This window comes from Ictidomys tridecemlineatus, chromosome 7 (genome assembly GCF_052094955.1).
Source record: "Ictidomys tridecemlineatus isolate mIctTri1 chromosome 7, mIctTri1.hap1, whole genome shotgun sequence".
Classification (NCBI taxonomy): domain Eukaryota; kingdom Metazoa; phylum Chordata; class Mammalia; order Rodentia; family Sciuridae; genus Ictidomys; species Ictidomys tridecemlineatus.
The window spans coordinates 180623926-180650059 of NC_135483.1; the positions used below are offsets into that span (position 1 = coordinate 180623926).

At 46.4% G+C, this 26134-nt stretch overlaps 4 protein-coding genes across 17 annotated transcripts in view; 2 read left to right on the forward strand and 2 right to left on the reverse strand.

The window, feature by feature from the left end:
* Plcd4 (phospholipase C delta 4) overlaps positions 1 to 13970 on the forward strand; it is a 41381-nt gene extending 27411 nt beyond the window's left edge. For both annotated transcript variants that reach the window (XM_040267829.2, XM_021729941.3), the window contains one exon: positions 12769 to 13970. The gene's annotated coding sequence lies outside the window, so the exon portion shown is untranslated. The remainder of the gene's footprint in view (positions 1 to 12768) is intronic.
* Positions 1 to 19713, reverse strand: Znf142 (zinc finger protein 142). Of its 9 annotated transcripts, none has more exons than XM_078018008.1 (11): positions 19331 to 19713; positions 18916 to 19016; positions 18567 to 18792; positions 16407 to 16720; positions 12803 to 13402; positions 11548 to 11712; positions 9873 to 10697; positions 7046 to 7223; positions 3413 to 6311; positions 2291 to 2396; positions 1 to 1437 (listed from the first exon to the last, which is right to left on the reverse strand). In XM_078018008.1, exons 4-11 carry the CDS (start codon positions 16636 to 16638, stop codon positions 968 to 970), a joined length of 5475 nt encoding a protein of 1824 aa, XP_077874134.1. In that variant the 5' UTR covers positions 16639 to 16720; positions 18567 to 18792; positions 18916 to 19016; positions 19331 to 19713; the 3' UTR covers positions 1 to 967. The 9 variants fall into 9 exon arrangements, with proteins under 9 accessions (XP_077874134.1, XP_040123751.1, XP_077874136.1 ...); XM_040267817.2 differs by having other exon boundaries at positions 18567 to 18796; XM_078018010.1 differs by having other exon boundaries at positions 18896 to 19016.
* Bcs1l (BCS1 ubiquinol-cytochrome c reductase complex chaperone) overlaps positions 19578 to 26134 on the forward strand; it is a 10720-nt gene continuing 4163 nt past the window's right edge. The window contains exons 1-8 of one of the 4 annotated variants that reach the window (XM_005330475.4): positions 19578 to 19689; positions 21075 to 21443; positions 21540 to 21679; positions 21896 to 22090; positions 22560 to 22623; positions 22852 to 23021; positions 23227 to 23344; positions 23454 to 23762. In XM_005330475.4, the coding sequence (XP_005330532.1) occupies positions 21124 to 21443; positions 21540 to 21679; positions 21896 to 22090; positions 22560 to 22623; positions 22852 to 23021; positions 23227 to 23344; positions 23454 to 23703 (1257 nt within the window). In that variant the 5' untranslated portion in view covers positions 19578 to 19689; positions 21075 to 21123 and the 3' untranslated portion in view covers positions 23704 to 23762. Of the gene's footprint in view, positions 19862 to 20165; positions 20824 to 21072; positions 21444 to 21539; positions 21680 to 21895; positions 22091 to 22559; positions 22624 to 22851; positions 23022 to 23226; positions 23345 to 23453; positions 23763 to 26134 lie in introns of those variants that run through there. The other 3 variants (XM_013360869.4, XM_013360870.3, XM_040267842.2) reach the window with 3 other exon arrangements.
* Positions 22198 to 26134, reverse strand: part of Rnf25 (ring finger protein 25) — an 8755-nt gene continuing 4818 nt past the window's right edge. For both annotated transcript variants that reach the window (XM_005330477.4, XM_021729946.3), the window contains exons 7-11: positions 25973 to 26116; positions 25557 to 25649; positions 25160 to 25294; positions 23261 to 24972; positions 22198 to 23012 (exon numbers count right to left, since the gene is read on the reverse strand). In XM_005330477.4, coding sequence (XP_005330534.2) covers positions 24394 to 24972; positions 25160 to 25294; positions 25557 to 25649; positions 25973 to 26116 — 951 coding nt within the window. In that variant the 3' untranslated portion in view covers positions 22198 to 23012; positions 23261 to 24393. The remainder of the gene's footprint in view (positions 23013 to 23260; positions 24973 to 25159; positions 25295 to 25556; positions 25650 to 25972; positions 26117 to 26134) is intronic.

Genomic DNA, 26134 nt, shown 5'->3' on the forward strand with positions numbered 1-26134 from the left:
AAAAGGAGACAAAGGTTTATGCAATCTGGCCCTCCTGGAAAGTTTGCCTAAAACAGTCCTGGTTTATAATCTGTTGAGTCCCAGCATAAACATTAATGGCATCTTCTTTGATTTTCCCAGAGTATCTCAGTTCAGATGATCAAATACATAGTGAAGCAATTACACTGTGAGAATTCTGAATGAGAGATTTACCTTCCCAATCACCTGCCTTTTACAGTGCCTTTGTGCTTTCACTCATAAGTGCAGTTGTGGGCCAGTCTAAGGATTTATGTTGAATTAAAGCTGCTTCCAAGAGGAGGCTTAATGAGTGACAATCCTCTCTCTATACAAGCAGAAAGAGGGGCTTGGAAATAGGGAGAAAGTGAAAACATCAGGACAGGCTTAAGGACAGAGAAGGCAGACTTGGTTCTGTTTCAGAACTTGTTTCCGACTGAATACAGAAGAGATAAAGGAGGAGCAGAGGTCTAAGAGAGGACAGGGTAGATCAAGATCACAGCCTAGAAATGCCAAGTCAGGAGTTTGGATGAGTCTATAAGTTGGCAGTCATTCTGTTTGACATGCTTTATAGAGCATCAGGCATAATAGCACATGCAGTTAGATACAACTGTTTTGAAGGTGCTGAAAGAAAATAGGATTTGATACAGTAAGAAGAGAAAAGAAGTCTGAGTGGATAAAACCAAGATCTTATAGCCAGGGTCTCTAAGAAACTAGAAATTCACAGGTTAAAAACACTGCGTGCTTCAAGAAGAAATCACTGTTTTGGTCCGTGTCTCTCTCTCATATAGCTGTTCATTTCAAAGTACTATGTCCAGAGTCCTGGGGGTGGGGATAGGGGGTGGGTGGTTTCCAGTCGCACTGACACCGCAAAGCCAGTCCTTTCTTAGGCCCTGAGCTCCTCAGGCTAGCTCTGGTCCCAGTATGCACACCTCTTACCACATTTTCTTCCTGTCTTAGTGGTAGCAGGCTCTCAGCCCTCAGGTCCAGTGGGAGGAGCAGCAGGAGCTGGAGGGCTGGGATCCTCCAGCTTTACATCATGTAGGTGCACTGTGGGGGTGGTGGGGTCTTTGCCCACACCCTGGTTTGGGTCAGCCTGCTCAGGGTGGTGCCTGCGCACGTGCTTGACCACCTGGAATTTCTGCTTGGCCTTGTAGCTGCAGAGGCGGCAGAAGAAGGGGTGGCGGTCTGTGTGGGTAAGGGCGTGATGGCGCAGGCCAGCAGCCCAGCGGAAAGCACGGTGGCACACATTGCACACGTAGGGTTTGGCCTCACTGTGCTTGCGAAGGTGGGTGCGCAGCAAGAAGCGCGTCTTGAAGGCCTTGCCACACTGCTCACACATGAAAGCCCGTGCTTCTCGATGCCGTGTCTCCCGGTGCACACGCAGTGCGTCAGCCCGGTTGGTGCAGTACTCACACTCAGAACACTGGTATGGCTTCAGTCCTAAAGGCAGGGAATAAATCACCATCGAAGGGGGAACAGACAAGGCTCAATGGGTCATAAGAGTCACTGTGGATACATACTGGGATATAAACGACAGAAATGGCAAGTTAATGACCATTATCTTTGGAATGTTCCAGTCTTGACATTCTTTCAACACACTCTTTGAATACATGGAAGCCCAATGATACTGATAACTAACTGGACCTCTAACCAACTAGCCATCTGATAGTAATGAGTACTCAAATATGGTAGGTTATCAAATGGAAAAGTCCAGCCCTCTTTTGGTCATAGAATTTGAAAACACACTTAAACACAGTTCCTTGTTCAACAAAAATGTTAAAGAGGGAAGAGGTAAAAATGAAAGAAGCATCATTATAGAAGCAGAGGGTCTTGAAATGCATCTGATCAATTCCTCCACCTATGGGGGAACCATATGCAATAATAAAAGGCAATCATTAACCTTTTTCAGAGAACCACATCAGCACAAAGGAGCCCTCCTCTTTTTCCTTCTTATTTGTGATAGTTCCATTATATCTGTATACAATCAGGTAGACCTGTCCTCAATCACTCAAGTTTGAGTTGGGGTTCTCTATGGGGGGGGGGGAGTGTGACCTTACACCACAATCCCTGAGAAATCTGCCAAGTACAGAGGCCAAGACTCTCAGGTTTACTCTGTCCTATTTCTGACAGGTATTCAGTGTGTACCATTCCGGTACACACACTCCCAGCCTACCTAAACCCTCAGTATAAAAATCAATGATGGCCCTGAATCTGGGCAAGGACATACACCACCTCGGTGAAGTCAAGTTTGATAGTGAATGGGAGAACCCTTTAACCCAAATCACAGACTCACCTGTGTGCTTGGTCATGTGATACTTGAGCTGGTTGACCCACTTGCACTTGTAGCCACATTCAGGACACAGGTACTTCCGTTCCTCCTTGTGTATCCGCATATGGTACTAGAAGAGGGAAGAGCAAAAAGCAGAACATGTGCTCCCCTTGGCACTCACTGGATATAGAAGGGGGGACAAGTAGGCAGAGAAACCATTGGTGGATAACCCTGCTCCTTGATCTCATCTCATCTCTACTTCCCTTACCAACTGGGTCCCTCATAATGGTCACTTTGTTATCAACCTTACCTATTCAGTCCCTCTCTAGGCTTTCCCTGACTCTCTCAGTTCTGACACTGACAGTCACTGGGTGAGCTAACCCATAATTCTCAGTCTACTAATCTGTAAGATGGGGAATAGAATAAGTATCTATATCTCTTTATTTTTGAAAAGATTAAAATCATGGTACTAGGCATTATAGTAACTGCTCATAAATGTTAGCGTTATTATCCAGATTATCCTCCCCCACTTTTTTTTTGTGGGGGGATCCTGGGCAGTTTACCACTGAGCTACATGTCCAGTCCTTTATATTGAGATAAAGTCTTGCTAAATTCCAGAGGCTGATCTTGAACTTGTGATCCTCCGGCTTCAGACTCCCAGGTTGGTGGAATTACAGGTGTGCACTACCATGCACATATAAATTATTATGTCTTTATCACAAGGCAAGTCCTTGTTCTTCTTAAGCATGTATTAAAGATTATATTTTTTTTAATATTTATTTTTTAGTTATAGGTGGACACATATCTTTATTTATATATTTTTAAATATTTATTTTTAGAAGTAGTTAAATACAATACCTTTATTTTATTTTTTTATTTTTATGTGGTGCTGAGGATCAAACCCAGTGCCTCCTGCATGCTAGTTGAGTGCTCTCCCTTTGATCCACAATCCCAGCCCCAAGAACTGTATTATTATATGATCCCATGAAGTTGGTAAATATTATCTCTTTTTTATAGATGGGGAGTCTGAGCCTTAAAGAGGATAAGGAACTTGTCCAATCACAGATCTAATATTTGGAAGGGTCAGGATTAAAGAAACTAGAGCCTGCATTCCTTCCATTCCCTGTCCCATAGCCCAGATCTTACCTTGAGGCGAGAGGGGTCAGCACAGGCATACGGGCAGAGGTGACAGCGGTAAGGCTTTTCCCCAGTGTGGATGCGGCTGTGCCATGTGATCTTCTGCCGGTTCTTGGTGCTATAAGCACAGTCAGTACACTTGTAGAGCCGAGTGCCCCCATGCCCTTTCACATGGTGATCTAGCACGAGCTGATGGCGACATGCAAAGTCACAAAAGGGGCAGCGCAGAGGGGGCTGGCCAGCATCCCCGTTCGAGGCTGCTGGTGCAGCTGAAGTCTCTTCATGCTGTTCTAGGTAGTGCTTCACCAGACCTGCTCGCTCCCGGGCAGCAAAGTCACAGAGTTGGCAGCGGTGGCTGAAATGCTGCTGCCTCCGGTGCTCTTCCAGGGCTGGCCGGCTAGGGAAGGCCTCCTGGCAGGCCCCACATTCCAGCCTTGGGTGCTGCTTACGGGTATGTCCCCGCAGGCTTGCGAGGTTGGGGCACAGCAGGCCACAGCGGGAGCAGTTTAGGGGCCCCTCAGTGGCCTCTGCAGGAGAGCCAGGGGCAGGGTTTAGGGGCTCAGGGTGTCGGCGCAGAGCATGCTGCTTAAGTGCTGTCTCTGAGCTGAATTGGGCCTCACACTGGGAGCAGGCAAAGGCTGGGGTGCCCTGGTGGCAGCTGTTGACATGGCGAGTTATGTCATGGCGAAGATAGCCACTATAGTCACAGAGTGGACAGAAGTGGGTGGGTGTTTTGTCATGAACCCTTAACCGGTGCAGGCGTAGTTTCGAGTTGGTACCAAATGTCTGAGGGCAGGAGCTGCAGGGGATACGGCCAACACCTGTGTGTCTGGACTGGTGAGCCTCTAATCGGTACCGTCTGGTGGTAGAAAAGTCACAGAAGGGACACTGGTGTGGCTTCACCCCTTCATGCTTGAGTTGCCGATGCTGCTGCAGGCACCGATTCTGTTTACAGGTGAAACCACAGTCCCCACACTGCAGGGGAGGCCGGGGGCCACGGGTTGAGATTGTAGTAGGGTGTCTCCGTTTCTGGTGGAGTCTCAGGGCAGCAGCAGCAGGAGCAATGAATGGACAGAGGCCACAGTGCAGCTCTCCAGACATCCCAAGGGGGCAGCCCTTAGTCTGATGAGTCCTTAGGGCCCGTTCCTGCTGGCAGCGAAAAGGACATGTGGGGCAGGAGAAGAGGGCCCCCTTCTGCTTCTGAGTCAGAGTTGTGTCCCCATTACTAGGGCTGGACTGTGTATTCCTATTACTCAGGGGAGCAGAATTCTCATTGTTCTGCAGGGAAAGAGAAGGCTGAGTTTGAGGCAAACCTCGCTTTCCTCCCCGGCCACGTCCCCCTCGGCAGCCTTCAGCCACATGAGAGGTAATAGAGGAGAGTCGAGAACAAAGGAACATGCATGAGTTGCAGTGAAATTTGCCCTGCTCAAAGTAGAACTTCTCTGGGGTCTCTGTGGGTGAGGAGTTCCCTATAGGAGGGGCTGAGGAAATAGAGGGTGTGGTGAGAGGCTCCTCTACTTCCGTCTCCCTGGGAACTTCAGAAGGAGCATCTTTTGAAAGCAACAGCTCTACTTCTAATGGTACAGGTGGGGGCTTCCCACCTTTGGCATCCTCTGAGGCCTCGGTGCCTGGGAGCTGAGGATGCAGGGGGATGGGAGTGTCTGCTCTAGGCAAGCCCTTGTTCTTCTTAAGCAAAACAGGGCACTTCTTCAGCAGGTGGGTGCTGAGTCCACGTTGTTGCTTAAAGCTTGTCCCACATTCAGGGCATAGTAGGGGCTCTCGGCGGGCCTGGCATCCTGTTCTGGAGTGCAGGTTCAAAGCCTTCTCCCGGCGAGTGATAAAAGGGCAGTGTGGGCAGCGGAAGGCTCGCCCCTCTCCCTGGATCACTACCATCTGCACGCGCCCCTCCAGTACTAGGGCCTCTGCTTGCTCTTTGTCCTGTTTCCGTAGGGCCTTCAGTAATGACTCTGTCTCGGGCAACTGAGGCAAAGGTGCCGTCTCAGCAGGTGCAGTTACTTTGAAGGTTCCCACCCAGCTATTAGGGGCCTCCTCTGAGGATGAAGGATTTCTGAGGGACTCAGACTCTGGTTTCTCCAGAATGGGCTCTTCTTCAGCACCCAAGCCAGGAGTTCCAACACTTTCAAAGCTGGACAGCACAGGTCCTTCCAGTCCTAGGGGCACTGAGGCATCCAGGGGCCTGAACTCCACAGGGGCTGTTTCAGTGAGTTCCTCAAGAGATGGCTCAGACACAGGTTCCAGCTCTACTCCCAGGGCCTCTAAGTGTAGCGTGCAGCTGCCCTCCTCCACTTCTGCTGGGCTAGAGCTGCCAACCAGGTCATTCCCATGGGAAGCCTCACTGCCATCCTGTCTCTGAGTGATGACCTCCTCACTTGTCTCTGGCAGAGCCTGATCCAAGGTGGGATCCACGTCAGGCTTGTGGCCTGGTCCCTCAGGCTGGGCAGATAGCTGGCTTGAATGCTCTGAGACTGGTGGTGGTGTCAGTGACTGCCTTGCTCCAGGCTCTTGGCTGGTATCACGGAGCTGCCAGACCTGGTCTCCAGGCACATAGCCATGGGCCTTGCGCTTGTGGAAGAAAAGTGTGGTGTTGCTGAAGGTACGGTAGTCACAGAGGGCACAGTGGAACTCACGGAGACGGGTGTGCTTGCAGTTCTCATGGCTCAGCAGGGCCTGCTTGTGGCGGCTCTGGTAGTTGCAGTAGCGGCAGGGGTAGAGTGGGGCTGGTGTGCCAGGGTGGTGCTGGGAAGCCATATGCTTCTGCAATTCATACTTTCGCTTGCAGGCAAAGGCACATACCTCACACATCAGGGACTTGCCCTGGTGCCTCAGCTTGTGGCTGCTCAGCTGATCAGCCCGATGGCAGCGATAAGAGCACTGGTTGCACTGGTATCTGACAAGGAGGAAAAGAGGGTGATCACAAGGAGGCAGGAGCTAAAAGTCTCTGAATAAATACTTTCCATGGCAGGCTTTAAACTCTGTATTGTACATGCATCATCTAATTTAACCCACCTTTTTACTACCCCATGAAACAGGCATTTCTGTTTTACAAATGAGGAAGTCAAGGCATGAAAGTTTTTAATAACCTGCTTGAGGTTTGTTCCAAAAGAATCGAGGCAGAGACAGCTTAACTTCAGGGCTGGTGTTCTAAGACCTACTCTCTACTGCTTCCTCAAGGAAAGTAATAATGGGTCAGTACCATCTACTGATATGAATACAGCATTTCAAGACAGGTTTCTATGTATAGGTCCCATTTTCCCATGGAAGCATGAAAGCTCCTACCAGCTTCCTGGATTAGGAAGTAGCTAGGATGGCACCATAAATAGAGATCCTATCCACTTTCTCAGGACCAGTCTATGAGAACTTAAGTACACTTTAGTCTCTAGGCTTTTCCTCTAGGTCTAAACTCTCTCCCCTGGGCTCAGAGAGTGCTCACTATGCAATTGGGCTACAGGCACAGGGGCTAGCCACCTGTAGGTGATAGAGTTGAGATGGGGGGAGCAGAGGGCATTAGGAGGAACTCTCCAGCAAATGGAAAAAGCAGTGGGGCTAGAAGTTGGATCTAAGAGAAGACTAACTTGGCATAAGGTTCTTGGGATAGGGACAAAGGCATGTGTGTGTTTGTACCTGAGGTCCCCGGCATGTTTTCGCATGTGCACGCTGAGGTAGTGCTTCCACTTGGTGACATAACCGCATTCAGTGCACATGTAATCCTTGGTGTTGGAGTGGGTGAGCATGTGCTTAGATAGGTAGCTTACATCTCGACAGGTGAAGTCACACAGCTCACACTTGTGAGGTTTCTCACCTTATATGGGAAGTGGAGATGAGAGGGGAGGACATATGTCAGACACAGATCACATGTGTGGCCAGACCATTTCCTCTAGCAAGTTTGCCCTGATGCCAGGCAGGGGCAAAAACTTCACATGTAGGGCTGGGGATGTGGCTCAAGCGGTAGCGCGCTCGCCTGGCATGCGTGCGGCCCGGGTTCGATCCTCAGCACCACATACCAACAAAGATGTTGTGTCCGCCGAGAACTAAAAAATAAACATTAAAAATCCTCTCTCTCTCTCTCTCTCTCTCTCTCCTCTCTCACTCTCTCTTTAAAAAAAAAAAAAAAAAAAAAAAAAAAAAAAAAAAAAAAAAAAAAAAAAACTTCACATGTAACTTGAGATACTAAAAGCCTCACAACAATCAAGAATGCTTCATAGCCCTGTCAGACAATTATTCCCCAAACTCCTAAACAAATGGAAAGAAGAAAGACTGAGCTTTTCAAAACTAGGTCTGAAGTCCATTCTTGATTTGTTACATAGCTTACTGGCATTAATGACCAGTTGTTCCATTTAGACCATTCCTTTCAGTTTTCTGGAACAGAGAGAAAAAAAATCAGGCAACAGAACAGTAGTTAAGAACTGACTAGCTGAGTGCAATGGAGTATGCAATTCAGAGGTTGAAGCAAAAGGATTACAAGTTCAAAGCCAGTCCTGGCAACTTAGTGAGACCCTGTCTCAAAATAAAATAAAGGGCTGGGGATGCGGCTCAAGCAGTAGCGCGCTCGCCTGGCATGCGTGCGGCCCGGGTTCAATCCTCAGCACCACATACAAACAAAAGATGTTGTGTCCGCCGAAAACTGAAAAATAAATATTTTTTAAAAATTTAAAAATAAAATAAAATAAATAAAAGGGCTAGGAATGAAGCTCAGTGGTAGAGCACCCTGGGTTCATCCCGTTTCAAAAACAAACCAACAAACAACAACAAAAATCCCTGTCTCTGGATTTCAATATTATAGTAAGTATTAATGCCCAACTACAGGCATTAATATTTGCATAGTACCCACTATGGGCCAGGCACCTTTCTGGGCACTTACAAAAATGTCTCCTCACGGGGCTGGGGTTATGGCTCAGCCGTAGAGCACTCGCCTCACATGTGCAAGACTTTGGGTTCAATCCTCAGCACCATATAAAAATAAATAAAGGTATTGTGACCAACTACCAAAAAAAAAAAAAAAAAATCTCCTCACTAAATCTTCATAACATGCCTATAAGGCAGGCACTCTCATTTTATAGATGAGGAAATTGAGGCACAGAGAAATCAGAGTTATCAAGTGGTGGTTCCTACTATGTGTCTCAGTTTCCTGGTCTCTAAAAAGGGAGCAACAAAAAATACTGACCTCTTATGGCTCATGTGAACATTAAATGAGATATCCCAAAGTTGTCAGTGGTTCTGAGTGAATTCAAGGATGGGGTGTCCAAGTAGTTGATCAAGACCAGGATGAGGGCCTTGTTCTACCCAGCTCCCTTCCCGGTGGCGAAATGCAAGCAACATGGCATGCTAGTTCTGGTTCTGACACTAACTGTGAGACCTTAAAGTAGGTCTAAATTTAACTTCCCATAGTTTGTCTCTTTTCTTGTCTTTTACCTGTCTTGCTCACAAGATTGATATATGGGATAGTACACATGAAAGATTTTGGAAACCATACAATAGTGTACAGATGTAAGTTTTAGGAAAGGCCTCAGAAACAAGAAATCTTATAAAAAATCATGTAAAGAAATGAACTATTCAATGGGAACAACAGTGGCTTTGTGCCCCAAATTGTCTAAAAAACTCTCCTCCCAAACCAGATTTGTTTCCCTAGTAGTGGGAAATGAATTGGGACTCACACAAAAGGGCATGGGTCTCCTACCACTGACCTGCATCCCTAGCTCTTTTTATTTTTTGAGACAGGGTCTCATTAAGTTGCTGACGCTGGTCTCAAACTTGTGATCTCCTGCTTCAACTTCTCCAGTCGCTGGGATTACAGGAGTGTGTTACCATGCCTGACATGGTGAAAAGTTTCTTAATGTCCTCTTGACACACTGGTCTTTATATAGATTCCAAAGGGGATGATGCTATAGCAGGAAGCACGATTTTGTTGTTATCTAGCATCTAAAATGCTAGCAACGGATTGAAGAATCTGAGGTGAAACAAATACAACTTCCAGGTCATTAGGGATGATCTTATTTCAGTGTCATGAATGCCCCAACTTTGGAAGCCCATGTGTATGTATGTTCAGTCACCTTGCCTCCTGTCTCTCACAGCATATCCCCAAACTTGAATTGAAAAGGAAGGCATCTGTCCTGGTCTGGGTTTCTTTATTCTAATAGGCTAGGTGGTCATCATCCCATGCCTAAGGATGATGCATAACTGTATTGCAGTTAGAGCACAGGCTGTGGACTCAGACTGCATTCACATCCTAGATTCACATCCTAGCCTGACCACTTTATTTAAATGACACTCAATTTATGGCTCATTTGTAAACTTGAGATACTAAAGCAGTGCTTAGGAATTCTAGGCCAAGTGAAACAATGTATGTAAGGCCCTTCCTGTGATGTCTGGTACACAGTAAAAGCTTATGTTAGACACATCACCACCATCATCATTATTACATTATCTTAAGGATGGATGGAAGCTATCTCACCAGTATGCAGCAGCATATGTCGGATGAGCACCCTCTTGTGGGCAGTGGCAAAGTTGCACTCAGGGCACTGGTGAATTTTCTCATGAGCATGCATCTTGCCTACATGGTCCTGGTAGGCCACTGGGTTAAAGGTGGCAAAGGGACAGAAGGTACAGCGAAGTTCTTCGCTGCCAGGGTGGCCTTGCTTCTTGTGTTTGCGGAACAAGTGCTTGTTAGAACAGGCAAAGTCACAGTGGGGACAGTGGAAAGCATAGTGGCTCTTGTGATGGGCCTCCATGGCTTCAGCTGTGGCAAAGAGCATGGGACATGAGTGATGGCGGCACTCCACAGCCCGCACCCCATGGGTCTCCTTCAGGTGCTTTACAAAGGTCTTGCGATCAGGGGCTGCATAGCTGCAGCCCTCCTGAAAACAGGGCAGGGGTAAAGGCTCTGCTGCGGCTGCTACTGTGTGGCTCTTGAGGTGCTCCTTGAGTGCCTGGCTGAGGCGGAATTCCTCACGGCAGACAGGACAGACATAGGTGTCTGAGTAGAAGTTAGAAATATCCTCATGCATGCTAGCCATGTGGCGGTTGAGTGCATTTCTCTCCACTGCACTGTACTGACACAGTGGGCAGCGGTGGGCCTTCTCGCCCAGCTCCCGCAGCAGATGGGTCTTGAGTTTGCTTTTACTGGTGAAGAACTTCTGGCAGTTGGGGCACTGGAGGGTGGGGTCTGGGAAGTGGAGATGCAGGTGCTCTACCAGATGGGTCCGCTTCTTAAAGCAGCGTTTGCACTCTGGGCACATGTGTGTCTTGAAGAGGCATTCCGTGCTAGAAGTCACATTCCCTGGGGGGATGGAATACAGAGAGGTAAGAGCAATATTCTTCAACAGCCCAGATGCAAACCTTTTGTGGTGTCTCCAAGAACCCAAACAATAGATTCAAAACACTATAGCCTCAAAGAAGAGGGAGAAACTCAAAAGTATTAAGAGAAACCAAAACACAGGGACTTCTCAGGCCTGTTTCAAGTGCTTCTCTCAGTCATCCAACGTTCTTGAGCCTCTCTTTAGAGCAGCTCAAAAGAACAACCTGGATGGACCATTCTTGTTCTTGCCTGCTATAGGTGTAGGGAGAGGTGTCAGGGTTGGATAGAAGGAAAAAAGCTCCAAAGGGAATGAGCAAAAGGGAAGATGATAAAATACTCTTACTTCTGAACCCTAGTTCAATGGGCTCTAGATAATAGTGAGCTGATAATAAATATAGTCAGTTCTTTCCTATTCACCTGACAGTAAATATGCTCCCTATGGGAAGGGTTTCAGAGACTATTGAGGTGAAAACCTGGGAAGCAAAGATTCAGAAAAAAGTCCCTAAGAAGCTCAATACCAGGCAAAAGGGGCTGCTGATAATCAATAACCTCTGGTATCTTTATATTATGACATCACAATTTCCATTTTGCAAAAGAGCTTTCTACTTGAGGAAAACTAGCCTAGAACAAATTCTATTTACCTCTACCCTGTGTTACTGGAATCTTGGGTCTGTTGAACATTTTCCACTTGACTTTTGAGTCAAGGCAGAATAAAAAAAAATGATCTGAACCAAAGGTTAGAAACCCAAACCCTAGAGCCTCCATGTCAGCTTCTCAACTATCTATTCCTCCCTACCATCGAGAGCTTCAAGCTTACTCATGATGTCATTACCTTCAAACTGCTGAGCCCCTTGATCATTATCCAGAGCTTTCTGAGAGACCTTCTGGGTGCCACTTTCTTCTTCCTCTACTTCTTCCTCCTCAGCTGACACCTGCCCAGGCACAGTTGTATCTGCTTCCTCTGAAGGTTCTCCCTCTCCTGGAAGCAGTTTGGGAGCTGGAGACATAAAATTTAATGAAGTCCATAGGGAGCCAATAACAGCACTAAATGCTGTATTTCTCCATTTACTGCTTAGCAGAATCACCTCCTCCCCTTTAAGCAGAAGGGAATTTGGGGTTGTAAATAGTTAAGTATATGCCCAATCAAGACAGAGATATGAACTAGGAGTTAAGCTACCAGTAGTAATCACTTTAAAGTAAATCAAATCTCAGATAATAGCAGTCTCAGACCCCTTGAAGCCTAGAGTTTTGAGGTCACTGGGGTCATAGGGACTGAGAGGTAGAGAAGGGCAGATTATATTTCTTTGGTTCAGGTTCCCAGGGATAAGGGCTGGGTTGGCTCAGTGCAGGTGAATATACCCTTACAGCTCAACTGTTCTATTGAGAAATTCAACTTAGTGAGTCAAGACCACATCTTGCTCCTCAAATGTATCCCTTTATCCCTCAACAGCTGACTCAGACTAAAGGTATGACTGGTTCCCAGGAAAACAGTCTTCTTTAGGCCCTAGACCTTGAGTGGATCTCAGCAAGCCAAATTCTCTCATCATAAATCTGTCCTCTTCTGGGCCTCTTTTCTCTCACTTATTTCTCTACTCACCCAACATTGGGGATTTTTGTTGTTGTTGTTGCTATTATTATTGTTTTTTGAGATTAAAGAAATAGGAATTAATAAAGTGCCATTCCTCTTGAAGGTTCCTTTTAAAAATAACCCCAGCTTCTCCTGCCCAATCTCATTTGCTCTATAGGGAGTCTACAGGCATTTGTGGCTACAGCCAGTGGTGGGCACTTTTACTTTTGTCCTTAGAAAGTAAGTTCTGAAATCGAAAATGTTGCTTAAGTAACTTCAGGTCACATGTAGACTAAGCTGAATTTCACTCAGTGTCATGGACCAAGACTTCCTCTTTGTTCCGTATATTCTAAATGAGTCAAGGTTTCTAGATGCCTTTCTATCCTTCTCCAGGAATTCTATCCTCCTGACTTTCTGTTTAAAAAGTCATTCATGGCACTGGAAATAAGTGTGTCTTCTATAAGATCAACTGTGGCTATATTTTAGGCAGGGCACTGATGGATCCTGGCTTCATTCATACCTGGTGGCAGCTCCTGGGATGGAAGGCCCTGAACAGCAGAAAGTTCTCCCTGTGTCACAGCTCCATGGCTCCGCTGATGCTGCCGGAAGAGTTTGATGTTGGAGCCTATGAAGCTGCAATGGTTGCAGTGGAAAGGGTAATGGGTCTGCCGGTGCAGTTCCATGCCCTGATGGCTCCCAAAAAGTAGGGAGCAGCCTCGGAAAGAACATGGCACAGGGACTGCTCTGTGGTTCTGCCTCAGGTGGTGCTGCAGACCTTTGCGATCTTCAGCAGAGAACACACAGCCAGACTCTGGGCAGGAGAAGGTGTCAGGAGTGGCCCGGTGAATCTTGAAGTGGTTCTTCAGGGCCTGTGGTTGGGCAAACTCCTGTCTACATACAGGACATGATAGGGGGCTATCTGTCAGGCTTTGGCCCTGCAGAGGGCCATGGAGGGTGAGGTTGTTGGAGGGCAGTTCTACAGAGCCTGGGGGGCTAGACAGGCCCTGCACAGACTGTATGTGGGTCTCACTGCACTGGTGTAGGGACAGCAGAGTGGGCTCTGCGAAGCTCTGTTCACAGCGCTCACAGAAGTACACCTCCACCACCTTTACCAGGACACCTGCAGGCAGAGGACCGACAGAGAAAGGAATAGAATCAGATCGAACAAGACTCATAGGAGTTGGTTACTAATATAAACGTAGGCGAATCTGTTCATATTCACTGAATGCATATGGACTTCAAGACTGGCTCTGCAGACTATAAGCCCATAGATCAGGGTTAGTCTATCTGGTACATGTGTTTGTATTCCTAGTAGCTAACATAATAACTGGCACAAGATGGGTGCTTAATAACTGTGTTCAATGAATGAACAAACATCAATGTAATCTAGGAAGCATTAAGGCAATAATAGATTAAAAACTTCCAAAAGAGAACAATGACAACTAGAGAGATGTATCTGCAATATTATGCAATATAAAAATATCTGTATGGGCTGGGGATGTGGCTCAAGCGGTAGCACGCTTGCCTGGCATGCGTGCGGCCCGAGTTCGATCCCCAGCACCACATACAAAACAAAGATATTGTGTCTGCCGATAACTAAAAAATAAATATTAAAAAAAAATCTGTAATAAATGACATATATATGCAGTATCAAATATCTGTAATAAATGATACAGGACTGTCCTACATTTATTCTGTGGGTCCTTTTTTTCTTTTTAATTGTTTTTTTAAAAATTTCAATGCAGGGCTCAAGTGGTAGCATGCTCATCTAGCATGTGTGAGGCACTGGGTTCGATTCTCAGCACCACATAAAAATAAAATAAAGATATTGTGTCCACCTAAAACTAAAAAATAAATATAAAAAATAAAGTTCAATGCAACAATTTAAATGATAAGAAGTATGCAAAGGAATAACTATCCCCATAGTCTGGTCTCTTTTTGGTACCAGGGATTGGCTGCAGGGGTGCTTAACCACTGAGCAACACCCTCAGCTCTTTTTATTTTGAGATAGGGTCTCACTAAGTTGCTTAGAGCCTGGATAAATTGCTGAAGCTGGCTTTAAACTTGTAATCGATCCTCCTGCTTCAGCCTCCTTGAGTTGCTAGTCTCTATCTTTTCAGGCTTTTTTTTTTTTTTTTTTTTTTTAAAAAGATGGGGGTCTTGCTATGTTGCCCAGGCTGGACTAAACTCATGATCCTCCAGTATCAGCCTCCTGAGAACAGGTGTGTGCCACCAAACCCAGTTTCTTCCAGCCCTTTTGTGGTCATTATCCTACAATTTGCTTTTTTAAAAAAATTTTTTCTTGTCTCACTTGCTATATAACAATGACATTTTATCTATCAATAAATCTGTTTCATATTTTTGTCTAGTTCATGGAATTTCAAAACACTGATAAATCAAACCAGTTCAAATAAAGCTTCCCTACGTAACCCCATCCTCATGTGCATGTGTATTTTTCTATAAGACAGATTCCTAGAATAGAATTACTGGGTAAACCTTGCTATGTAGCTAAACTAACCTTCAAAAAATATATTAATTTATATTCGCCATAATTTGTAATTCACAGTCTCACCAACATTACACAAATTGTTTAACTTTTAATTTTTTGTTTAAGGAATTACCTAAATTGTTAAACTTTGCCAAAGTTGAGAAACAAAATGTCACCAACCTTGGAGCTTGAGAACAGGGTCTTGCTAAGTTGTCGAGGTCTAGCTAAATTGCTGAGAGTAGCCTTGAACTTGTGATTCTCCTGCCTTAGCCTCTTAAATCTCTGAGACTACAGGTGTGCACCACTGTGCCCAGCTCATATAGTTACTAATTAATTTATTTTTTGGATACTAGAGATTGAATTCAGGAGCACTCAACTACTGAGCCAGATCCTCAGCCCTATTTTGTATTTTATTTAGAGACAGGTTTTCACTGAGTTGCTTAGTGCCTCTCTTTTGCTTAGGCTGGCTTTAAACTCATGATCCTCCTGCCTCAGTCTCCTGAGCCACTGGGATTATAAGCGTGTGCCAATGTGCCCAGCCTCATATAGTTATTTTTAACTATGGAATTTATTTATGTGAGATTAAGCATCCTTCATACATTTATTGACTATATTTACTTCTTATTTAGCAAAGAGAGGAGAAATTTCTTTTTTGCTTTCTTGAAAACTATTTTTCTTATTGTGCAGATCTTTGAATTTAAAAGATATTAACTCTTTTTTATATATTACCAATTTTTGTTTTTTTGTTGTTGTTTCACTGCAGAGAAGGTTAGAAATACTATATGGTCAAATTAGCCAATCTTTCCCAGTATTCTTTGTCACTACATTACATAGCCAAGGAAGTGGTGAAAACTACAGCTAGAGGATGACAGTTAAAAAATAGGTAAGTTTCAGAAAAATAGGAAGTTGTAGGAAAAGGGGAAGAATCTTTCTCCTAGGATAAAAATGCTCAACTGTAGTTATATTTGTAGTACTTTTGGGGACTTGAACCTGGGGCCTTGAACATGCCAGGCAAGACCTCTACAACTGAGTTATATCCCCAGCCCCATTTTTAATTTGACTTTTGAGTCAGGGTCAACAAGTTGCCCACATGGGCCTCAAACTTTCAATCTTCCTGCCTTAGCCATGTGTACCACCTTGCCCAGCTCAACCCTTCCTCTTAACATGCTTTGAATGAGTGAAGTACATTATACACAGGAAGTTAAGGCAAGGAATTACCAGTTACCTTTGGAAAGCCCTGCCAACTACAGGGTGGGAGGCAGGCTGGGCTTTTGCCTAATCCCTGGCTGCAGTTTCTGGGTGTAAGGTCAATATGGGTAAAGAATCTGTGAAGATTGTTAAGAGTAAGGGCAAGCCAGGATCGGGCAGGTGTCAGAAAGGTCTTCCCTTGTGGATCCTGCCTAGCAGACAAAAATCCCTTAAAGGACAGACTTTGCCAAAAGCTTGGTTCAAGATTGTGCAGTAATCTGCCAGCCTTCCATCATCGGGCTCCAATTGCAAACCAAAATACAACATCTCAAAGTATAAAAATAGCATACTATTTTATGCTCCAATCATATTCATACAGAAGGATAAAAATAGAACACACAAAACCTCAAGGCTGCCTGTCCCACTAGCCTGCTAGCACTCTTTGTACCTGGGGTCTCTTCAGGAGCTCCTGTGGATAGGGTTCCAGCTACTGTTTCCACAATGATCTCCATGTTCCCTGGGCCCTCTTCATTAGCTGTGGCCTCTACCAGCAGGCAGTCTGGGTCAGCAGGCAAAGGTGCAGTGTCCCCAGAAGGACAGGTGCTCTGGACAGGTCCCAGAATTCCACGGTCAGAGAGAGGTGGGGGGATCAGCAATAGCTCAGGGCACAGTCCATCCATCTCCACAGTACTGTTGGCTGGCTATGAGTCCAACACAGGGTCTGTCATCACCATTGATTTGTATGCTATGGCCTCTTAAATGCTGACAAACCAACAAAAAGAAAAACAAAATGTGGTTAGAGCTCCCATTTTTTTCCCAGTTTGTGTGTGTACACAGTCCAGTGCCCTCCAACTTAGGCATTTTCTTTATGGTACCATGTTCAGAACAAAATGTATAAAAATAATAGGGTCAATGGGCTGGGGTTGTAGCTCAGTGGTAGAACACTTGCCTTGCATTTGTGAGGCACTGGGTTCAATCCTTAGCACCACATAAAAATAAATAAATAAAATGCAGATATTGTGTCCAACTACAACTAAAACAAATTTTAAAAAAATATAATAGGATCATAGGGTTAGAAATGATGGTGGAATGTGATGGCCATTATTATCCAAAGTACATGTATGCACACACGAATTGGTGTGAATATACTTTGTATACAACTAGAGATATGAAAAATTGTGCTTTACATGTGTAATAAGAATTATAATGCATTCTGCTGTTATATATAAACATTAATTTAAAAAGATTTAGTTTACATAAAAAATATATGTATAATAGAGTCAATATTAGGAGAAAGCCAACAAGTTTTGGCCAACATAAGAAACATATCAGGTTATGTTTCTTGATACGAAGTGAGTCAAATCTTAAACTAAGTTTTAGTTTTCAAAATTGGGTGAGGCCAAAGGATTTCAAATGCCCTTTCCTTTTTTTTGGTACTGGGGATTGAATCCACAGGTGTTTAACCACTGAACCACATCTCCAGCTCTTTAAAAAAAAGGGTCTCACTGAGTTGCTTAGTGTCTTGCCAACTTGTTATGGCTGGTTTTGAACTCACAATTCTCCTGCCTCAGCCTCCTGAGCCCCTGGGATTACAGGCATAAGCCACCATGCCCAGTCCTCTTTTGCTTCTTGATGCTCTCATTCCTCAGTGAGGTTATAGGGCCTTTCTATCACAATCTGGTTCTTGCTGATTTCTCCAGGCATGGTTTCCACCTCTGCCCTCAACAGACCTCTGAACCTGATGATGTGCCATTCTCTGGAGGCACCATACTCTCTTTTATTCGCATACCTTTTTATCTCTCAGCTTGATGCACTTTTTCAATCTCTTCTCTGGCTAATCAGTGCCTTACTGTCCTTTAAGAAGTAAAGCCACTGATTAGCCATGGTTTCCACCTCTGCCCTCAACAGACCTCTGAACCTGATGATGTGCCATTCTCTGGAGGCACCATACTCTCTTTTATTCGCATATCTTTTTATCTCTCAGCTTGATGCACTTTTTCAATCTCTTCTCTGGCTAATCAGTGCCTTACTGTCCTTTAAGAAGCTACACAGGGCTGGGGTTGTGGCTCAGTGGTAGAGCACTTGCCTCAGCGTGAGGCAATGGGTTCGATCCTCAGACCACATAAAAATGAATAAATAAAGATATTGTGTCCATGTAAACTAAAAAAATATTTTTAAAAAGAAGCTACACAAATGTCATTTCCATTCTTAAGACTTCCTGACACTCTTTTTTTCAGTCTTCAGGGGTCCTGATGGTACATTGTACATATCAGAAACTCTGTCACGCTGCACTATTGTTTCTCTTCCTGATGTGGAACTTTCTGAGTAGATTTTACTGACATCACTTCAATGAACAAGTAGATACTAGTGAAGAACCACTGAGAGGGAGGGACATCAGAGTAAAGTATATTGTACCAAGGTATGAAACCAATGGTTCCCCACATAAAGAAACAGCAAGAAATTTCAAACTCATTAAGGTCTCAAACTGGAATACAACCAAGAAACCAATAGAAACCAACTGTATATCCCGTTACACACGAATTTAAGTCAAGTAATTTTTGTAATTTATATAATGACAATCATTTCATGAATTTGAGTCAGACTCAACTCAAAACAACAGATCACAAAGGTGACAGGGAGGTGCACTTCCGAGGTCCGAAGGAATATCTTTGGAAACCGGCCTCCGCTTGCTTACTGCCGGTTAACGCGGCTCTGGGAGATCTTCCGGCTCGGCAGTACACCGCCTCAGGGGAGAGACAGGAGGACTTGGCGCTGTCTACGCTGAAAACCTTCACCAGCAGGAAGGGGGGGAGGGTGACAGGCGCGAAGGGAATCTGTCTTCCGGGCAATGGCAGGGCAGTGAGGAAAAAGAAGGTCAAATTAAGGGAGAGGAAAGGCTTGGGGAAACAAGGAGCCACTAAGTATACGGGTTCCCACCTGCCGCTGGGCGGACTCACCGCGTGGCCCCTGACAGATGCAGTCGCCACGCTTCTCTGGGCCTCAGCTTTCCTCTCTGAAAAGTGGAGGCGATGACAGCATCCACACTGTTGGACGGGAGCTGGCGCACAAGAGCCACAGAACGGGAAAGATGTTTTGTAATCTGCAAGGTTTGGGATGGAGCACCACCATGACTGTGGTCCTGAGGAGCGGTAGCGGGTACCCGGGTGGGGTCCAGAGTGGTGACGCGGCTGAGGCGCCGAGCGGCCGCTGAGATGCGCCGGGGCCCCCCTCGTAGGCGTGTTTCTTTCAGCACCTCCTCCCTCGGGTCCCCACTGTCCAGGTCCACTTCCATCCTGGAGCTCGAGAAACTTTTGCCTCCAGCTCTCTCCACCCAAACTCCCCCCAGATCCCGCTTCGCAGCTGCTCACTCACCTCTAGACCCACAGCCGGCAGAAACCGCATCTCTATGGTCGAAAGCGGCTGGAGCGACCTCCCATAGCTCCTTTTGTACTACCGCCCCCGGCCCAGCCGCCTCTAGGACGTCGGGCATATGGCGGCCACTCTATCTACCTCTTGTTGGCTGATGGGTACTCTATGGTTTTCTCTCTTCTCTCCACCTTTTCCCTGAAGCCAAAGGAGGACCATCGAGAGTTGTGGGGCAGAGTGGCAAGAAGTTCTTGGTAGGCGTGGCAGGAAGTAGATTAAAAAATTCGGGGGGCGGGACCGAACGGCGCTTCCCCAAAGTTCGGCTGGGCGAAACCATCGAGACGAAGGGCCAGAGAGTCATGGCGGTAAGGGGGTGGAGTGACTGAGAACTCCAAACCACGTTCCTGGAGGCTCGAGCCTTGGTGTAGAGAGGGGTTCCGTAGGGTATCTTGGGTGTCTGGACCGCGAAAGAGGAGAGCTTTGTGATCTTCCATGGGTGTTTTGGAATTCTGGATCCCATTCTGAGCCTTAACCAAGGTCCCTGCTGTCAATTCGCTGCTCTGCGTGCCAGGGGCAGGGCAAAGTGGCAGGAATGGAGTGAGGTGGGGTGTCGGAAGAGTGCTAAAAACTATTTGGCTTCCCATTTTCCTGGCGCTGATAATTGAACCCAGGGTCACTTTACCACTGAGCTATATCCCCAGCCCTTTTTTGAGACAGGGTTCTTCACCAGTTGCTTAGGATCTCCATAAGTTGCTGAGGCTGGCCTTGAACTTGGGATCCTCCTGCCTTATCTTGCCGAGTCGCTAGAATTACAGATGTGCGCCACTACTGCCGGCTTTATGATCTTGTTATCTACAATTAGACCTAGTCAAATCTTATTAGGTTGAATTTGGGAAAGACTCCATAGGCGAAATAGCAGATGGGCAGGATTTCATTTGGGGAAAATGCAGGGAGAATTGCTTGAGGAAGGAGGTGGGAGGTTTTGCTTATTTGTTGGATAAGGAGTATTAAGAGTTAAGCCAAGAAAGGTAGGTGGGTGGCTGTTGTGAAGGGTTTTGAGTACCAGACTGAGGAGTTTGTACCCAATTCAGGGATCTATTGGAAACCAACCACTGAAAGTACTGGAGTAGGGAGAATTCTGATCCTTATGATGAACGATCTGGATCTTTGCAGCTGTTTGGTGATACAAGAGTTGAAGATTCATTAAAATGCCACTTCCTGAAGTAAAATTTAATTTTAAAGGGAAAGTTTAGGTGGGAAGTAATAAAGGTCTCAACTCTAAACAGGACATTAGGAATTGGATGTGTGGGGGAAAGAGAGGGTATTTGAAGAATGTTATTCATGCATGGTAAGTAAAGCATGTAGTCACTGACAAGTTAGTGGAAGCGCCACTGCTGCTGACTCCAGCTAGTGCCCCCAACCTCTGACTTTAAAAAAATTCTCAGCTTGTTCCATGGACCTCAAAAATTCTACCCATCCACTATCCTGATGTGAATCAGGTAATATTGCTCTCTCGAGCTTAAGGAATTTCCAAACATGATCCTCTGACCAGAAAGCAGGCTGATGGGAGGACAAAATGGAGTAAAGGGTCTGCATTCCAACACTACCCCTACCCTGAAAAAGGATATTGAAACATATACTGTTGACCTGTCCTTGCTACTTCTGGAGAAGGGAGTAGGGCAGGTTTGGGGACATACAATGGAGTCTGATTCTAAACTAATTTTGTGCTTTGTCCCATCTCTACCCCTAGGTTTCAATAGGGCCTGAGAGCCTGTAAACTTCTTTGTTTCCCATTCAAGATGCCACTTTCAGACTTTGTTCTGGCCCTGAAGGACAATCCCTACTTTGGGGCTGGATTTGGCCTGGTAGGTGTGGGCACAGCCCTAGCCCTGGCCCGAAAGGGTGCCCAATTGGGCCTGGTGGCATTCCGGCGCCATTACATGATCACACTGGAAGTCCCTGCTCGAGACAGGAGCTATGCTTGGTTGCTTAGCTGGCTTACCCGCCACAGTACCCGTACTCAGCACCTCAGCGTGGAAACTTCATACCTTCAGCACGAGAGTGGTCGGATCTCCACCAAGTTTGAATTTGTTCCCAGCCCTGGAAACCACTTTATCTGGTAAGACTGGGAACCAGGGAGGGCTCTGATATAAGATTAGAGAGCTGGATTTTATCATTTTCCTTCACTCACCCCATTTTGACCATTCTTATTCAGGTATCAGGGCAAATGGATCCAGGTAAAACGAAGTCGAGAAATGCAGATGATAGACTTGCAGACCGGGACTCCTTGGGAATCTGTCACCTTCACAGCTTTGGGCACTGACCGCAAGATTTTCTTCAACATCCTGGAGGAAGGTGTGGGATGGCATAGGCAGGCTGTAATGGGGGGTGGGGGGCTATAGGGATGGGGACATTGGATATTGGAGGAAGAGCAGTTTGGGGAGGAAGAATAAGAGGATGTGAGTCCTTGGGAGCATGGGGCTAGGAGGCCTTTATTGCATAATTCTGTCTAACTGAAGAACAGCCATGTTGGAGAGAATTATTGGCATTGTCTTATCTCCCCTTTTACAGCTCGAGAGCTAGCCTTGCAACAGGAGGAAGGAAAGACTGTGATGTACACAGCTGTGGGCTCTGAATGGCGCCCCTTTGGCTATCCACGCCGCCGCCGGCCACTGAATTCTGTGGTTCTACAGCATGGTCTGGCTGACCGAATTGTCAGAGACATCCGGGAATTCATTGATAACCCCAAGTGGTACATTGACAGAGGTGAGAAGTAGCTTATGTCTGGGATAGGCTATTTCTAACCATATTGTTTTTTTGTTTTGTTTTGTTTTAAAGAGAGAGTGAGAGAGAGAGGGAGACAGAGAGAGAGAGAGAATTTTAACATTTATTTATTTTTTTCTTAGTTCTCGGCGGACACAACATCTTCGTTTGTATGTGGTGCTGAGGATCGAACCCGGGCCGCACGCACGCTAGGCGAGCGCGCTACCGCTTGAGCCACATCCCCAGCCCTTTCTAACCACATTGTTAAGGCAGACAGGCTGGTTTTTGGCCAGGAATGATGTAAACCTCTAGCTCAATTCCCAGATAAGAAGGGGCAAGAAAAGTTGCCTATGATTTTTTTTTCATACCAAGGCCATCAGGCCAATAAGAGGCACAGCTAGGAACAAAGTGGACATGTGGGACAGGGTATATAATTCACTTTAGGTCTTATTTTTCTTGGCTGTATCCCTAGGTATTCCCTATAGACGTGGCTACCTGCTTTATGGACCCCCTGGTTGTGGAAAGAGCAGTTTTATGTGAGTAGTCAAAATTTCACTCAAGTCTGCAAAACAGCCTTTGTAGAAAAACTGGGCAGAAGAGGCTGGAGAGTGGAATGAATCTGGGGACCAGGAGCCAGGAAAAGCAAGTGATATGTGGAAGGAGTGGGAGAATTGGGCCTCTGAGATACACCTCCCACAACAGAAGGAAAGGGTCTGGACCCAGGAATAGTCCCCAAGTTGCCTACCACCTCCTCATGTTCACAGCACAGCCCTGGCTGGGGAACTGGAACATAGCATCTGCCTGCTGAGTCTCACAGACTCTAGCCTCTCTGATGACCGGCTCAATTACCTGCTGAGTGTGGCCCCACAGCAAAGTCTGGTGCTCCTGGAGGATGTGGATGCTGCTTTTCTCAGTCGAGACTTGGCTGCAGAGAGTAAGTGAGGGTGTTAGGGAAGGGGGATGGTTCTCAATGAGGATAATGAGGTGTAGGAGTATGAGGAATGGGAGGACATGGAATTCAACAGTGCTGACAGGATGCCTAGGTTGGCTGTGAGGCACTAGAGTCAGGGACTGTGGTGGGAATGGAGGAGGTGCTAATTTTAAGCAAGGTTATGACCATGCTTTTCTGTCTTTTCAAGACCCTGTGAAGTACCAAGGTCTAGGTCGTCTTACCTTCAGTGGACTGCTCAATGCCTTGGATGGAGTGGCTTCCACTGAGGCACGCATTGTGTTCATGACCACCAACCATGTTGATAGGTAAGGAGTGAGGGAAGAATCCATTCCATGTCTTGGGAGAATTAGGAAGTTGAGGAGACCATCATTTTTGGTGTGCTAGTGCGACTGTTGCTTGTGACTCTCCTCCTAGGCTGGACCCTGCCCTGATACGCCCTGGGAGAGTAGATCTGAAGGAGTACGTGGGCTACTGTTCACACTGGCAGCTGATCCAAATGTTCCAGAGGTTCTATCCAGGGCAAGCACCTTCTTTAGCTGAAACCTTTGCAGATCATGTCCTTCAAGCTACAACCCAGATCAGTCCAGCCCAAGTGCAGGGCTACTTCATGTTGTATAAAAATGACCCCACAGGGGCAATTCAGAATACCGAGTCTCTGAGGTAATCAGCCAGGCTGTGCTGGGCTCTCCTCCTAGAGGAAATCAATAAACACTTGCCATACTACTCTGGTCCCTGTCTCTCCCTCCCTCTCTCAAATTAGTACTTAATACAAAACGAAGGGCTGCAATCACAGGGGACTATATAAGGGTTAATCATTCCAAAACCTATACAGATGATGTGGGGTCTAGCCTAAGAGAGGAGGAAGAGGCTCTAAATCGGAAGATACGTGCCTCCATCTAAGGGCATCCAAGTGAGGAACATGTATTAACATGGTCGAATACATAGTGGGATTATGGCTCAGAGGTAGAGTGCTTGCCTAACATGCATGAGGCACTGGGTTCAATTCTCCAGCACCACATAAATATAAGATAAAGATATTGTGTCCACCTATAATTAAAAAATAAATATTAAAAAAAATAATACACAGTGGGTTATGTTATAGTGCTTTCTAAAAATTCCGCCCAAATGTCAACCTCTGAAACTCATTACAGTAGAGGAGCCGAACCCTTTTCACCCTGATTTCTTGGGATAATTAAGAATGGAGGTAGGGGCTACACTGTCATACCCCAATCTTGCTAGGAACTCAGAGAGTCATACATTACAGGTTAGACACTACTGAGAAAGAAAACGAACAAGGCTTAATTTCTTTATTGCTTCCCACCCACCCCCAATTCCCTGTCCCCCCACAATAGTGCTAGGAACCATCTTCAGATTCCAGGCCCAGGGGCTCCCTCAGAGTACCAGGCCGGTATGCTCCCTGACCCCGAGGCAGGCGAGGGTAGGAAGAACCCGCTGTCCGGCCTTTGGAGCGCTCCCAGCGAGCACAGTCCCGAGTCCTGCGGGGTGGGGGACCCTGCCAGCTGCCAGGCCCCTTCTCTTGGGGCGGACCTTCAACCCCTTGGTTACGGGATTCCAGCTTTAGGTCCAAAGGCTCTTTGAGGGGCCTCTCAGGAGGTGGTAGTTCCTGGGAATCACTGGTACCTTTGGGAGCACAGCACTCCCCTCCCTTCAGGTGCCTCCGACTAGGCTGTCGCCAGGGGCTTTGACTGGACCTGGGGGGATCTAGAGTAGCTTTCTGGGTCTCACCCAACCTCTGTTGATTTGGCCCAGTCCCTGGGAACTTCTCACACGTATACTGGGTAGCCATAGAAAGAGGAGTTGGCAGGGTTGGCTGGGCAGCTGGTGAGTTGGACTGTTCTGTGGCAAGGGCATTAGGTGGGTGGGATCCTCTGGAAACATCCACGGCTGACTCAGCTTCCACAGGGGCAGGAGGCTAGAAAGAAGAGACGCACTAAGGGAGATGACGCTCCTCCAAACAGGGAACTTCAGGCTCCTCTCCCACTATTAGCCAGCTACCACCAGCCTGGAACAACTGAGCAGAACACCCTAGGGCCATGGTGCAGGGGCATTTGTAGGAGGGTTGGCGATGTTGGGCGACAAATAGGAAACCCTTCCCTTACCTGCTGAAGGCTGATGAAATACCGGTTCCGCTCAGCCTCAAGGTCAATGATGCCACCCCGTTCCTGCTGCCTCTGATAAAGTCGTTTTAGCTCTTCCTGCTGACGCAAGTTCTCTGCACTAGGTTGGTACAACTCCTGGAGGAAGGAAGCAGAAAGGCAGGAAAGAAAGAACAAACAGGAAAAGGCAGCAGACTTGAACCTCTATTCTTTCAGGTTGGCCTCAGGAGCTAACGACACAAGGTTTTTGATCTTGTCCCTCACAAGCCAGTGTAGGCTTGTGGTTTTGCATACAGTCCTAAGCAGATCAAAGATCCCATTCATTGGAGACAAGATGCCCTCCCTCCTGCCTTACAGAATGCCATCATTCCTGGCTCAGATTAGAAGGGAATCCCCTTACCATGGGTTGTTGGGGCTCAGGAGCTGCTTTCAGTGATGCAAGATCATACACGAGAGGCTCTCTGCACACAGGACACTGCACACCAACTGCTTTCTAAAACAAGAGGAGAAATCACACCAGCTTCCAGCCAGCCAAACTAATATGCAGAAAATTGGGAATAAAAGGCACAGGCATACCTATTCGGCAATGAGGGGGAACAAAGGAAGGACTTCCCCGAAGAGGTCTGGGGACCCCTAGAAATTGCATGCAACATATAAGTATACATAAAGATATCCTTTTTTCTGGACAGGAGTAAGATTTCACTCAGATCAAAAGTATCCAAGATTCTAAAAAGATGAAAGCCATTAGAGCAGAGGAGTGGAAATAGTTGCCAAAGTCTAAGGGTGTCAGGTGAGACAGGCACTGGCCAGACCTACCTGTTTGGTGGCAGCATGCTGCCGTTCCTGTTCCTGCTCCTGTCCTTGAGCCTTCAGCTCTTGCTCCATGTGTTGGATATATCGAGCAAGACAGTGGCAGTGGAAGTAGTGGTAACAGGGCGTTTTGGTAAAGGCTTCCTTGTCCTGGAGGAGGCACAGTTG